The sequence below is a fragment of the Mycetomoellerius zeteki genome, unplaced genomic scaffold, assembly GCF_001594055.1.
Source record: "Mycetomoellerius zeteki isolate Tzet28-1 unplaced genomic scaffold, Tzet1.0 scaffold102, whole genome shotgun sequence".
Lineage (NCBI taxonomy): Eukaryota > Metazoa > Arthropoda > Insecta > Hymenoptera > Formicidae > Mycetomoellerius > Mycetomoellerius zeteki.
The window spans coordinates 2,247,107-2,262,572 of record NW_017255933.1 but is presented as its reverse complement, the minus strand read 5'-3'; the positions used below and the strand labels follow the sequence as shown (position 1 = coordinate 2,262,572).

The 15,466-nt window shown below is 27.1% G+C and overlaps 2 protein-coding genes across 2 annotated transcripts; both read right to left on the bottom strand.

Moving 5' to 3' along the window:
* Positions 1-4,513: 4,513 nt before the first annotated feature.
* LOC108731896 (uncharacterized) lies at positions 4,514-5,874 on the bottom strand (the record flags this gene model as incomplete). Its single annotated transcript, XM_018462451.1, has 4 exons — positions 4,514-4,636; positions 5,175-5,264; positions 5,367-5,435; positions 5,791-5,874. Coding segments are annotated over 4 exons (366 nt in total), but the record flags the coding sequence as incomplete, so codon positions are not given.
* Positions 5,875-5,924: 50 nt separating this feature from the next.
* Positions 5,925-13,362, bottom strand: LOC108732147 (gustatory and pheromone receptor 32a). The gene is made up of 5 exons (XM_018462812.1): positions 13,307-13,362; positions 12,335-12,578; positions 11,956-12,024; positions 11,008-11,097; positions 5,925-5,954 (listed from the first exon to the last, which is right to left on the bottom strand). The coding sequence occupies exons 1-5, from the start codon at positions 13,360-13,362 to the stop codon at positions 5,925-5,927; spliced, it is 489 nt and encodes a 162-aa protein (XP_018318314.1).
* Positions 13,363-15,466: the final 2,104 nt, after the last annotated feature.

Here is a 15,466-nt window from a genome sequence, read left to right as displayed (position 1 = left end):
TGGAAGGCCACATTACGATTCATTTTTTTCTTCGAGTCATTATGCAATGTCGCCACATTTTTATTAATAGTATTCTAAGTAATAAATATTTCGTAACTTTGAGTCCAGAATCGATTCAACAACATTTTAACGAATGTAATTGTCAAGTTTTAAACTCAAATATTGATTATTAACAAAGTTATTGTGTAAAATATAACTGGGGTGCCATAATACCATCTTCTCCACTATATATTGAATGCATTAATTATTTTGATAATTATATAAAAATTACAGAGTATACTTAAACATTTTGAATAATATACTAACCATAGAATAGTTACAAATAATAAATCCACAAACGTATTGACATGATAGAAATAATTAGTGATATTCGGTATAAGTAAATACCGACGATCTTTTTTTACGTAGATCCACCATATCATGTCGCACATATTTGCCATACAACTACATATTAACCATCCAATTAATATCCCCTTTGCATGTATGTGCAACTTGCGATATAGCTTTGGTATACCTAATTCTTTTAACGTATTATCCACGGCAGCAAGCCTTTTTATGATTATCTGAAATCTCTGAATATAACGTTACGTAACAATTCTATATTTTCCTATATGAGGTATTCTTACAAATCAAACACCTAATATGAGATAACATTTTTAATTTGTTTCAAACTTTTTTTACGCATAAACATAATAAAATAATGACATGATCAATAAATAATTTACAATATTCACTGATTTTGAATTTAGTTATTCACCTCTTTAAAATAACATCAACACACATTTTTTTCCTTATTTTCGGAGATTCATTAACCTGTGATCGTATTATGATCGCAATCATGTTTTCTTTATTTTATATTATTCACATTGCTATCATTGTTATTATTATATATTATTATCGAAATATCATCAATCATATTAATAACAATTTTATTATAATTATTATTTTACCGAATTATAATAAATAAAAGTTAATTATTATCTTTTTAAATTTCTTTTAGTCTTTCGCACACTTACTGGGCTGCGTTCCAAAACCTTACTCTGAGTAAGAGAGTTAACTCATGGACGTTCTGAAACGCGGCGTAACGTACTATATGGGCGGAGCTTGTTTGTTCCAAAACTCGTAGTAAACGTACACAGAGTAAACTCTCCCAACCTTGCTTCTGAGGTCGGTTGAAGAGTTAATTTTGAGGCAAAACGCGTCATTTCAGAAAACATATAAACTGGGTACGTATTACGAAATTATTTGGAATGGATTTCGATCGGAATTATTCCGTTTTTTCTACAAAACGTTAGAGAATAATTAAACAATTCCGATCAGATCCACATGGATCTTCGAAATAAATTCTTATTACTTATATAAACGATTCTGTCGGAGAGTTACATCTTTGTGCTTAAGCCCAAAATTCTATACAGATCAAAATAGATCCATGTTCCCAATGATCTATAACCTCTGCTATCTGATACAATACTGTATTAGGTCGCAGTATCAGTGTTGTATCACATCATTAAGGTTATAGATCATTGGATTAATATTTTAATAACCATGTTTAATGGCTCTATTTTGATCTGTATAGGATTTTAGGCCTGAGCACAAAGATGTAACTCTGACAGAATCGTTTATATGAGTCATAATATTGACCGTAAGTCAATATACAAAAAGATTATTTGCGTCAATTTATTGTAAATTACGTTTATGATTAAACCGTAACGACAATCTTTTCATCTATGTACTTAGGTCCTTTGTATCACGTGCTGACTCGTTTTTTTAAGAAACAAGATACAACAACAGAATCCTGTTATTTCTTTTAGTATCACAAATTTTACTATCACAAATTCACTGCTAATGCAAAGAATTTATGTATTTAAAGCAGTGAATTTGTGTTTTTGAAATAGTACTTTTGTGTTTTTAAAGCACTGATCTTTTGTGTTTTTGAAGCAGTACTTTTGTGTTGAAACATATTATGTTATATATAAATATTAAAGCCTTTAATAAAATGTATAAAATATATTGAAATATTAAATGTAAATGGTATAATGCGGAAGTGTCAATGGAAATATTAATGTTCACCTAACTTGAATAGTCGTTAACTTTAACGCTTAATAACTTCGCAGAGCGACACTTTTTTCTTGTCGAAGCTTTATTTTTACGCGAAAACGTATCGATTCAGTGTATTTTTATGTCATTTTGAGGTGGACGCGGTCTCTTGTACATTTACCAATTATTTTTAATACAATTGTGTATGTCCGCCACTTGTACGTTACTCTAACCTGTTCCAAATTATTCCAATACAATAGCTAACTCTGACTTAAGCTGGAAACGCAATAGACACAGGCAATAGGCACAGGCAACAGGGAATAACGAGTCGTCCAATCAGAGCTCTGGGGTATAAGTTTGATATTATATCTCAGAGCTTTGATTGGACGGCTCGTTATTCCCTGTTGCCCGTGCCTATTGCCTGTGCCTATTATGTTTAAGGCTTTACTCTGCCCCTCACTACTTGGGGTTTTACAGAGTTGACCGAAGATTTGTTCGCGTCACAAGTTCCAATATGCTCCTATCATAGCTCCTACTCATTCTATCAAGCGCGTTGGAGTGAGTAAGAGCTATGGTAGGAGCATATTGGAACATATTGGAGCATGCGACGCGAACAAATCTCGAATAAAGTTTTGGAACGCACCCTAGACTGGTGCAGTCGACATGACGCGACGGCGACGAAGCGGACATGACTCAACGGCCAGCGTCCGTCGCGCCGCTCGTCGCCGTGCCGGGGAAATTATTTTCTTCCGCGCAGATAATATCAAATGACCATTCTAAACAAATATAACTTTTAAGATTAACTTTAAGACTTTATAGAAAATTTAACGAGGAATACGATGGTATTTTTTTTAATTTTTATTTTGGTGGCCTTGAGCAGTAAAATGACTTTAAATACTTTAATTATTTACAATAATTATAATTTAACAATTATAGTAATAATGAATACGTAAATGTAGATAATTCTTTTATTTTTGAAATGAGCCCAATTTGGAATCTGTAAAATGAATAGAAGTGGAGTTATCACGATTTTAAGAAGTACATAATCAGCGAGTTTTTAAAACTTTAACCTTCCGTATTTTCGAAAATATTAATTAAAAAAAAATTATCCAAATACGTGTCGATTTATTTTATATAAGAAAAAAAGTAAAAAAGTTTGAAACAATTTAAAAATGTGATCCCATATTTTTGATGAAATCCGTTCGATTTGTAAAAGAATGTCTCATATATAAAACTGCGTAAAAATGAGTTATAGTATATTTTAGTCATTTGGTATATTAAAATCGATTAATCTGAATATTGTATTAATATGAATATTGTATTAATATGAATATAAATTAATATGAATATTGTATACTCATCTATATATACCTTGTTCAAATACATATTTATAATAACAGATGTAATGCTGGTAAGAATGCCAAACTGCAGATCGATTATAGCATAGGCTGATTGAAACCATATCTCTACTTTAAGTACGGTCACAATATAGTAAAAAAGGCAACCATAAGTAATCCATAATGTCAGATTATAGAAAACACTTAAATAAGGTTTCTTTGAAGAGTAAATTCCTAAACCGAGTAAAGAAGAAGTCAGGATTAGCGGGTGTATAGCCTCTTCTATGGTAGTCACCATAACTATATTACTACCGTTGTTCCGGTCGTAAACTGACGTCGTATATTAATTCGAAGTTGACATAAGCCTCGTTTATTCGTAATTTACTTATTAAGATGATAGAATAACATAATAGATTAATGCATTAGCATTATGAATTATATAATTCTTTTATAAACGTAGGTACATAATGACATAATCGATCAACGTCGTTAAATATTATATTTATACACACCAATAACTAGCATAAGACTTTCAGCTTACAAGCAACTTAGTTAGTATATATAATCAGTTAAAATGTTTATTTTAATATTAAAGTTGTATGATAAGTGCGAATTAGGTAGATATTTTGATATTTTTTTTAATTAAATGGATAGTCGATTTATGAGCTTATATATATTTATAATGAGAGGGTATCTTAAATTCTAGTATACAACCCATCAAAAGTTCGATGAAGTCCATGAAAGTCCGTGAAGTCTTGAAGTCAGAAGTCTAGGTGTATACCTATTTTCTGAATGGTTATCCCTTCGATTTATCAATAAAACACAGATTAATTTTTTTAAATAAATATCAATTTATAGTCTTTTTATGGTTAATCAAATAAGAACTTATCTTTATATGTTATAAATATTTAAAGAGCTCTTATTTAAACTGTACATATAATTATACTTGATAATATATAGTTGTAAAATAAATTGAAATAAATAACAATGTTCAGATGATATAAATACCTAAACTAAATAAATAAATATTTAGTTAGCAATTATACATACAAATAATTTTTTACATTAATTATATTCATAAATAGTACAAGCTACAAAAATAATACGGAAGATATATATTATAATTGTAAATTTCTTTTCTATATAACAACATCTCTTTCGAAACATGTTTCATTAATTTCTTCAGTTTTTAATATTTGAGACATGGGAGAAGTATCCATTTGCAATACAAAAACAATAACGGTAAGTACCCAGATAAAGAACTAGAAGAAAAAAAGAACAATTTTACAATAAATATCGTTACTTTAATTCTTCATATTTATTTATTTTAACTATAGATTATTATTACACACAACACACACATCGAAAGAACGGCTTTACTAAACAATCTGAAAATTTAACCAGGTACTAATCTGAAAACAATTTTGTTAAATTGTCAGAATAATTATGTAGAACGCTCAAGCTAGAATAACAGAATTTTTTTGCAACATTGCTTGAGTTCCCTACATAATTATTTTGATAATCAACAAAACTATTTATCCAGATCCAGGATCAAAACGTTTCGAGGAATAAATATTTTTTTATTTAAACTAAGAGATTTAAATATATTATTATGGCTCTCAAAGGCATTTTACTTATTATTTATTGATTAAATCGTTAGAGCTGTTAATATTTGAATTTAAACTTATTTTTATTTTATTTGAATTTAAAATTATTTTGTATCGACCTACATTTTAAATATTTCAGAAAATCATTCTTTTTCCATATACTTATACAATGTGAATGATATTAAAGACTCACCTTATTAATGAATTTGTGGCCAAAATGAAATATGCCCTTTACGCCGAATTCCAATGGCCGAAGTGATATTTGCAAAAGAAACTGATAAATCTATAATATAATATAATTCTTGTCTAAAGTTACTATATACTTACATGAAGATATTTGAAAATTATGTACAATTAGAAAAGTATTAGAAAATTTGTTTCTCACCTCTCTACGCGTTTCTGTAAAACATATAAGATTTGTTAATTTATGTATCAAAACTTTAGTTTTTTGCACCTGAAATAATATGAAATTAATTACATTATTTATGATTTTGACATTTATAATAATTGTATAACTTTCAATAATAGTATAGACATCTATATGATTAAATGATCTTACAATTTTTCTAAAATATTTTAAAATATTTTAAAATCTAAGAAAATATTTGTCTTTATAGTATTCATTCTTTTTATATATATCAGTTATTATTTATATTTGCTAAAAAAGTTTTGATATTATCTTGAAGAAAGAGAAAGAAAGAGAAGGAGGGAGAGAGAGAGAGAGAGAGAGAACGAGAAATTATATTATAACTTCTATGTACTTGTGAGAATATTTTCTCTTTAAAGTAGTATGCAAAAAATCAGTTTACCTTGGCACTAGCATTTTCGCAAATATAATTCAGTGATATGAATTTTATTAAAAATACTATGCACCATATGTCGTTGGCAAGAATAAGTTTTAGTTTAGCTGAATTGTTCTCATATATATATGTTAGGCACAGTATCATATGGTATTGGGCAAAAAATGTTGTGACTAAAATAAAGAAACAAGATATCATCTGCAATGTTAATTGTGTCCCGAATAAATCGTTTATGTCACGAGCTATTCGACAGAGTTCCAAATGAAGATGCCTAAAATGACATTATATTAATAAATAAATATATCTATTATAAATTTATATTTATCAGATTTTGTTATTACTTTATATTTATTTTTTTAGTTATAGTTATTTTTTTATAGTTATTACATTTTGTGTTTTATATGCGCGTGAAGAATTTGTCAAAATTCTGATTTGGAATAAATCGACGACATATTGTGTTATGATTTCTAATTCTAAAGTATATGAAAATTAAGAAAAATTAAATAATTAGATAATAATTTAAATAAGTAGATACTAATTTATATTAGTGTAATTAATCATAAAGTTCTGATTTACTCAAATTGGACAATTTCGCACAAATAATAATAGTAAAATAATAGTAAATTTTATTTTAATTGTTACTGCAAAAATATATAACATCTAGAATGTAACATATTATATAATTAATTTTTATTCGTACATCATCATGTAAATTATAATTAGAAATTTAATAAATTATTATTAATAAATACAAAATTGTGTGCTATTAAATTAATGCCACGTGTCATTTATTAAACAGATAAATGATAATATACTTATACGTTTAGTAAATATAATAATTTTCTCTTTTTACGAAATATTGTTTTCTTAATTATTATTGTGTCACTTTAGTATCTATCAATTTACATTACGGTCCATATCACACGCTTGCGATTCTCTGAATTACAGACATAATGGCGAACAATGAGAGACTTTTCCCACTTGAATCTCAGCCCACACTCTTCTGTTTCTGACAGTTGTTCAATGTAGCCATTTATTTTATCCAATCTGGTACCGATATATCTATGATTTTTTGTTTAGAAAATATTTAAAAAGATGTTTTTAAATATTATTTTTTCGTACGCAGTAGTTAAAAATAAGAGATTTATCGAATTCTTTTCTTTTACTTAAATTAGAATTTTATAAATTTATATAATAAATCATAATCACTTTATGAATTTATATAATCGATTGGAAAATTTAATTTTAATGAAATAGTAAATAATTGAAGTCATATATGACATCAATATAAAACAATTTAATAAATTTCAGAAGACATGGTAGTGTCTCGGCGCTAAGATAAGCGCAGCAATCTATTCGAGATATATACACATTTAATATAATACTTTTAATTGTCAAGTTAAATATTCAACAATTTTTGTAGATTTTAATTGATCAGATTTAGTCAGATATGATTAACAGCATTTATTCAGAAGTTATGCATTTTGCGGTTTATTTCCTTGCCCAGATAAGGGCGAGGAGCCTGATATCTTATGAAATGGACTGCAATGTTTACGAAATGTTAATATTTTAATAATGGATCTGTATATGGAAAGATAACCAATGAAACGCATAGCTTCTGTCAATCCGTCGAAATCTCAAAAGTATAATAACGTTTATTTTTAAGCAGCTTTATAATCATAATAGTTTTTATCAAATATAGTTTACAAACCTTACAACAAACGCAAATATTATGTTTCCAAGAGTGCTGACGTAAATAGGATATCCCATAATGAGACCAATAAACATGGCTTTTATATTGTTGTGCTTTTCTATATTCCAAATAGAATCGGTAATAAATAATATAAGAACCACTATAAAATATATAATTAACGTCGATCTTATCAAGTTTTGAATTGTGTGATATTCCTTGGGTGTTCCGAGTTTTTCTAATGTATCATCCACGAGACTAAGTTTCTTTATACATATGTGGATTTTCTGAAGACCATTAACAAAAGAATATATATAAATTGTATCGTTTTTAGAAAAATATATAAGGAACATATATGTACATAACAGTAATGCGTTGTCTACAATATGCGAAGCTTGATTTAAGAAGTAAAAGTAAGAAATTGACCAATCACAGTCAATTATTCTTTTCACAATCGACTGTGATTGGTTAATTTATTACTCTTACTTCTTAAACCAAGCTTACTACGTGTATTGTAGACGGGCCTTAATGGGTTCAGTAATAAAACAATAACTTTGATAAGAGCCTTGATAATACTTTTATATTATCTAATGCAGAATAAATTAAATACAAAATTGCTTAATTAACATTTTGTAAAGGTTCTTCAAAAATTAATATTTTTAAATAAAAATTTTTTGAAGAAATACAAGGGTTTATTCTACGTGAATGTAAAAATAGGTTTGCTTAGCTTAATTTTTAATTAAATTTGATTATAATAAAAGTAATTCCAAAATAGCAATGTAAAATTATTGTATATTGTCTGTTCCGCTTTAGATTAGATATTACAGCAATAAGAGAGATGTAACATTTATAAAGAAAAGATATACCTGGTGTTTGAGAACGGTGATGGTTACAGATATTAACGTCACAAAAATATTTGTTTGTGTTGAGTAATAAGACAAATGGTTATTAAATATATGTTTTGGCGTATATGCAATTAACATAGCATCAAACACATATTTATAGAGGCTCCACACAATTATTACATAGAAAACACTCAAGCGAAATCTCCAATAATTAAGAGGATATCTGAGATTTCCAGAACCAATGAGAAAAGCAATTAAGGACAGAGGTCTAAAAGCTTTTTGTATAGTATCAACCATGATCGTAACTGTTGCAATTTCAAGAACAAACTATTGGATGCCAAGTTGAGAGCTATGTAATATACAAAAGAACACGATTATTTGATTAGATCAACTCATTACAATGTCGTTAAATCATTAAACGATATCATATGTACATAAATATATATATGTATACATGTATGTATGTACATAATTAGGATGAGAATCAATATTTTTACAAAGAATGTGTCATTTTTAAACTATATTGTTATTCACAACGCATATATATGTATAATGTAAATGTTTATATATATATATACAATGTATATACATATACAAGGTGTTAGTTAAGTTACTTGAAATAGGGGAGACCGGGGTCAGTAAACTATAGGGGTAAGTAAAATAATCGAGGCTACGTTATAAACAAATCGCGCCAGATACGCGTAAACTCGTCTGAGCACGCAGCAGCGACTGCCGCTCAGTCTGCTGTAACATCTCGTTCCTAACACATCTATGATAGAAGTTACGCTACAATTTAAAAAAATCGTACACCTAAGTAAACATTTTTATTCTTAAAGTTTTTGTTTTACAATTGTATATAATTGTCTGAGATATTTTATTTCCATTTAGGTAGTAAGCATAGTTCTTACTTAATAAAGTCCAACAGATTTTTTTTGTTTATCTGGTTTTGTTGTCGTATACTGTTAATGTTTTTAAAAAATGAACGGATGGGGCTAATAGGCTAACCACAATACGAGGCTATATGATTAATTTAGTGACGACTCTGATAGTATCTACTCCCAAACTTCTTGAAATGAAATCTCGATACAAATTGATAGAAATCTTATCGTTCTCAATCATTCTCTATCAACTTTTTTTACCAGTAATAATAGTTAAATTACATGTATAAGAAATTTTTCATGCATATGTATAAATATGTATAAACATATATAATATGATAAATTATATACGTTTATGAACATTTATACATAAACATGTATAAATATTCATAAACATATATAATTATATATGAAACATATCCATATATGTTCATACATCCTTCTTTCTTTTGTAAAATTATTTTTAAGTGTAATAGAAGTAATAATAATAATGTGAAAATATTAAGAATAATTAAAAGTATAATTTTGTGAACATGCGTGTGGATACTCTAAATGCATAAAGGGTAACTTATCGTATTATGTTTGTTATAACTGTAATTCGGATAACGATTCGGATTAGATAAATTGTCATTTAGTACAAAGTTATACATTTTTTATAATAAATATGTTTGTGTTTAAAATACATTTTTATAAAATTTTTGTTATTATGTAGCCAAAGATGTACCTTAAAATATTTATTAATCTTCATTTTAATAATGTTAATCAAATTACCCCATACCATCAGTCATTTTACCCCGGTCCCGGGGCTAGTTAAATCAGATGGAATGCATTAGAAAAATGCATTTTTTTTCATAGTAATTATCAGTTTTCCCTTATTATTAAAATATTATTAGATAGTCAAATGTATGTAGTAACTGGCGTAGAATTCATTTTTTCGATAAGTCTCTTAATTTCGTCTATAAAAATTCGAAACTAAAAAATGAGTCTACTATCCCCGGTCTCCCCTAAACCAAAGAATCGCTCTGTTGAATATGGCAACATACTTAACTAACCCCTTGTATATATGTACATAATATAAACAAATTTTTTTTCCAATGGCCTTCAAATTATATTCTTATAAAGTAAATTTCTTATTATATTAATAATTTATATTACTTGGAAAAGAAAATTATGATTCGCTAATTTGTTATTATACAATTTACCTTTTTTAAATTATTGAATTTGATTTATTCAAATTTTCACTATGGTAAGAAAAAGCAAGATTATAGGCGAAACAAAATTTTAATCAATTTTACTAATTCAGTTTGTATATAATAATAAAATATTTAAAAAAAATGAATGTAATGTATACATTTTAATATGTTTAGAAAATTTTTATTCTACTTGAACATTAAATACACATGACATATATATAACATGATTTATAAAGAATAATACTTTTTTTTTTAAAGCATTTAAAAGCTCTTTCGTAAACTTTTATTCCTAGGAATAGTAATATTTTAATGGAGATTTATCCAATATTTTCAAATTTTTTTATCTTACATATCACTTTGTTGCACAAGTTATAGTTGCATTCATTTGTATTAGAATAACAACATACGTCGTGACCGTAGCACAAAACTGAAAAAAATATCATATGGTTTTTTCTTTTTCTTCATTCTCAAATATATCATATGATTATATTAAATAATGTAGTTTAGAATTTTAACTTTTTATATATAATTTTATTAAAAAATTATATTATTATTAAGAATAAATAAATAACATTAGCTCATTTAATTGATTAAGTTAAACAAATATATAAATAACATACCTTGCCAGTAAGTGAATTATCAATTGAAAAGAAATCCCAAGCAGTAAAATTTAATGAGTTAAGCGCTATTTGTTGTGTAAATTGATGAATCTGCAAACACATTTTTGCATTCTTATTATTATATGCCTAATTATTGTAATTATACATTACCTAAGTTATGAATAAACAATAAATTAAACAATAAATATAAAACAATAAAGTAAACAATACATTAATTTTATACGAAGGAGAAGGGTCCATAAGGACTGATTTTCGCCCTATCCAAATTTTGTCCAAACTCACGAAAATTTATTCTTTGAGATCAATTATATTCAATTTAAATAATTTTAGCTTAAACGGAGCGGTGATATTGCCATATTTATACGAAAATTAATATTTTGAATACCGCATGTTCTATTGAAAAACCTAAAAAATCATGATAGTTGTGTTGGAAAATGATCTGAATCATTCTAGAATGGCAGTTTTCTTAATTTTCTCTTTACATTTGATACGGATGCTCTTATACAGGGTGTTCCAAAAAGGTCAGGATATCTGAATATCTCAGAAAATATAAGTTTTACAGAAAAGTGTTTCAGACAAAAATTATATGGTTCAAAAAGATTTATTTACTGATCTTATCAATTTAACCTTGGGTGGCGTCACTAAGGTCAGATCAAGGTAACATTGATTTTTTTAAATGGAATACCCTACTTTTGATTCCAGAATCTAATAGCTGGAGTCGAGAACTTCCCAAAACGCTATAAGAAAATATTTTTTCATTAAGTACTTTTTGAGTTATGATGCTTGAAAATTATATACAGTGCCGCCGAAATCGGCCTTCATGGATCCTCCTCCTTTACAATTTATGTCTGAAATAAATTACTCTGTATATAAATATTAATAATGTTTTATATTATGAAGAAAGATCTAATTTGATTTATATAATTAATAGTATATAAACAGACTTACTTCTTCTCTCATATCATTATCGATAATAGACCCTTCAAAAGATTGTATAATTTCACTGGTTTTATACGCCTGAAGTGAATATTAATTTATTCAATGCGAATTTAATATGAAGTTTCAAATAAATCGAACAGTACCTATATGTGCGATGCGTGTTATATAATATAGAGAATTAAAATATTATTTATACATATTTATGTGAGTATTTAAAAGATACTTTGAGTATACAATTTATATATAAGAAATAAGTTATGTAATATTTTTAAACTTGATATGTGTTTAACTATGAATAACTACATTTTAAATATTGTTTGTAATTGTGCAAAATATATTTTTTGCTTATAGCAAAAAATATTTTTATAGCAAAAAAATATTTTTTTACCTCGGTTGACGCACTCGTGCAAAGCCAATTTATTAGTATAATTTTAAGTAAATAAATGCATCCCCATATTGTCATGGCAATAACTTTTTCGTTATTAACCGTTATATGACCAGAAAAAACACAATATAAATAATAAGTATTCGATGTTACTACTGCAAAATGGACTGCCAATTCGAACAGAAATTGCAGACAATAATCAGAATTAACTTGTCTTCCTATTCTCGTAATTTCCAAATGTAAATGTCTTCAATAGAAAAATATATTAATTGATTAGTGATTATTTAAATAATATTAAAATTTTTTTAATGCGCATGCATACGTGCGTACGTGCGGGCATCCGTGTGTGCATGTATAAAGGGAGAATGTTGTAAGTGCAAAAATTATGAAAATGCGTTTTAGATTAGATAAATTGGGTTATAACTTTAAAGTGCTCTGTCCTATTATACGTACTAATGTGTGGCGTAGAATGTGTTGCTATAAGTGGAGAAACATGAATAGTAAAAATCGAAACATTGTAAATCCATAATGTGATTAGCATTTTTATTTAGATATACAATAGTTCAACTTGTATTTTTACTTTGATTTACATTAAAATTTTAACTTTAATATTATTTTATTTTTAAATTATCATTGCTTAATTAAAATTTTTTGCAGAACCGCCTCATATTTTTAGTTATTACAGTAATTTCTGTAGAATTTTTGAAATAACAATTTTCAAGAAAATAAGTTTTTCTTTCTCTCAAAAAATTAAAAAATGGCACTTACAATGTTTTGCTTTAACACACCTTATATGTATATATTACATTACAATTTAATAAATGTTATCAATAAATATTATACGATAAAATGCAGCTGCGTTTTGAAGTATTATATATTTAATCATTATTACAAGATTTAATGTTTATATAATTATTATAATATACTAACGGAAACTTCATAATATAGGATCAAGAATATAATTATTGATCTTACCTTAAAGTTTGCATGAGATGCATTATCTTGTCTTTGCGGTTTTTATAATTTACCATGACAAATGCTACAGATGTATTTTCATGCTGATTATGAATCTTGAAAGTACTTGATTCATTTGCGCAGAGAACTGCATTATTGATTAGAATATTTGTCTTCTGAAATTTGGTTTGGACGCATCTGCCGCATTGTAATTTTAATCAGTACATAAGTACGTAAATAGAAGCATGTTACATGCACTTGTCCATCGCAAACAATTTAAAGAGAAATATCTCGTAATAACTACGATCGACTAAATGTCTTAGAAATTAAAGAAATTTTAACAGTTTTAATACTTCACACAAATTTTTCCTAATATGTTTGAGTATTCTTTGAGAAACATATCACTTGCCTGATAAATGAGGCGAACGTGAGGTCTACTACAGAATTTATCATAACCGGAAAAATAAAACATATGCAGCTATAAAAGGCAAACCAGTATCCAATACTGATATACGCCCACATTATATGCAAGATGCTTATTGTTATAATGCCTGTTAGCCAGAGAGCCATAAGAGACAGAAAATTGCGAAAGAGTTTTTGATATTCTCTTTTTATACCCAATGCCTCTAAAGTATTGTCCACTATATAATTCTTCTTAATTATGATATTTATATTCTTTAAAAATTGAAATTTGTTAATAGAATAGTCAATTTGTTCAACAATACTTATTCGTAAACATAAGACGTTATGTTAAAGAAAAATATATGCGCGTAAATTTAACATTTCTATAATACACAAAATGATATAAAATATAGAGAAAATTTTTTATTATATATTTTTATATCAATTGAATGTTAATATTTTTATAATTCGGTAGTACAATTTTTTCATAACTATCATTGCCGCTTTTACATGAAATTTACGTACCTCTGACTTCCACCAGAACAGAATTATAGCCAAGACGGCAACTAAGATGTTGATTCCCAAGACAACATGAAATATTATATACTCAAAAGCAAACGCTTGCTGGAAGATATAAATTCCTTTGTAAAACATAATGAAATATCCAGTCATTATTGAGATAACGTAGAAGATACTCAGAAAATATCGTGGGCGATTTATGGGTATTTCGAATATTCCCATGCAAAATATACAATTAAGCCATATAATAGGCATAACTGCCTGCTTCAAATTTCTCACGCCTGACATCATTTTAAATTCACTCTAAATTAATTAATTTGTATAATTAGTAATAAATATGTACTTATGTTAAATAATGCTATGATTAACACTTTATGAATAAGTTTATGTTTTTTTTTTTACTTTTAGATACAGTTTTACTGCGGTATCTTCGTTAAAACGATAAGTCATATAAACGATAAATATCGAATAACTAAAATAGACACTGAAAGTTGTCGTTTAATTGCGAGTGTGACCAAATTGTCATAAAGTACGGAAAAAAACGTGTTGCACCTGTTAAATGTCTGTAAAAACTAAATTTAACTTGGACAGGGTACTAATGTGTATTATCCTTAATGAATTCTATCGCCAGCGAACAACAGCTGATAAAAGATCTCGCATGTTAATGTGATATCATCACTAGCCTTCGTAAGTCATGCAATTTCACATTATACATGTTTTATACTAGTAATGTGTATTGTACAATGCTTTCGATTACTTGTTTAATTAGACATAGTTTGCCTGACCTTTTCTCTTTATCAAGAAGCACATTTAACATAGCAAGAAATAATTACAATCTGTAGGATCATCTCTGTCTCGGCAATTTATTATAACATATTTCTGATAAAATGATTGTACATCTTTTGACCTAGTTTTTAATTAAGTGAAGTACAAATATAGACATTTAATATTACTTGTTGAGTTATACTCATGGAGCTCATGGAACTTGTATTAATTGTACGCGTATACAATATGAGTATTACAAATTGAAAAATGTGATAACACGGAAAGTAACACTGTAATTGGTCTACGTGCGAATAGATTATCAAACAATTACGAAACTACATTTTTTTGTAGAACGCAATCAATCTTTCAAGACCGAATAACTATTCAGGAATAATTATTCAAGAGTAATAACTGTTTAATTAGTAGAACTGATCGATAATCAATTACGTTGTTTTCTAATTGTACAGTATTGTGATAAATTATACTGTGTGTTAC

What these genes read in the sequence shown, in the direction of transcription:
- LOC108732147 (XM_018462812.1), bottom strand. Translation starts at nt 13,362, where the DNA reads ATGGTAAATTATAAAAACCGCAAAGACAAGATAATGCATCTCATGCAA. An exon ending in GCACGAGTGCGTCAACCGAG is followed by an intron (nt 12,025 to 12,334) that starts GTAAAAAAATAT and finishes TATTCACTTCAG; the next exon opens with GCGTATAAAACCAGTGAAAT. An exon ending in ATAATTCACTTACTGGCAAG is followed by an intron (nt 5,955 to 11,007) that starts GTATGTTATTTA and finishes TCTTTATTTTAG; the next exon opens with TCACAACATTTTTTGCCCAA.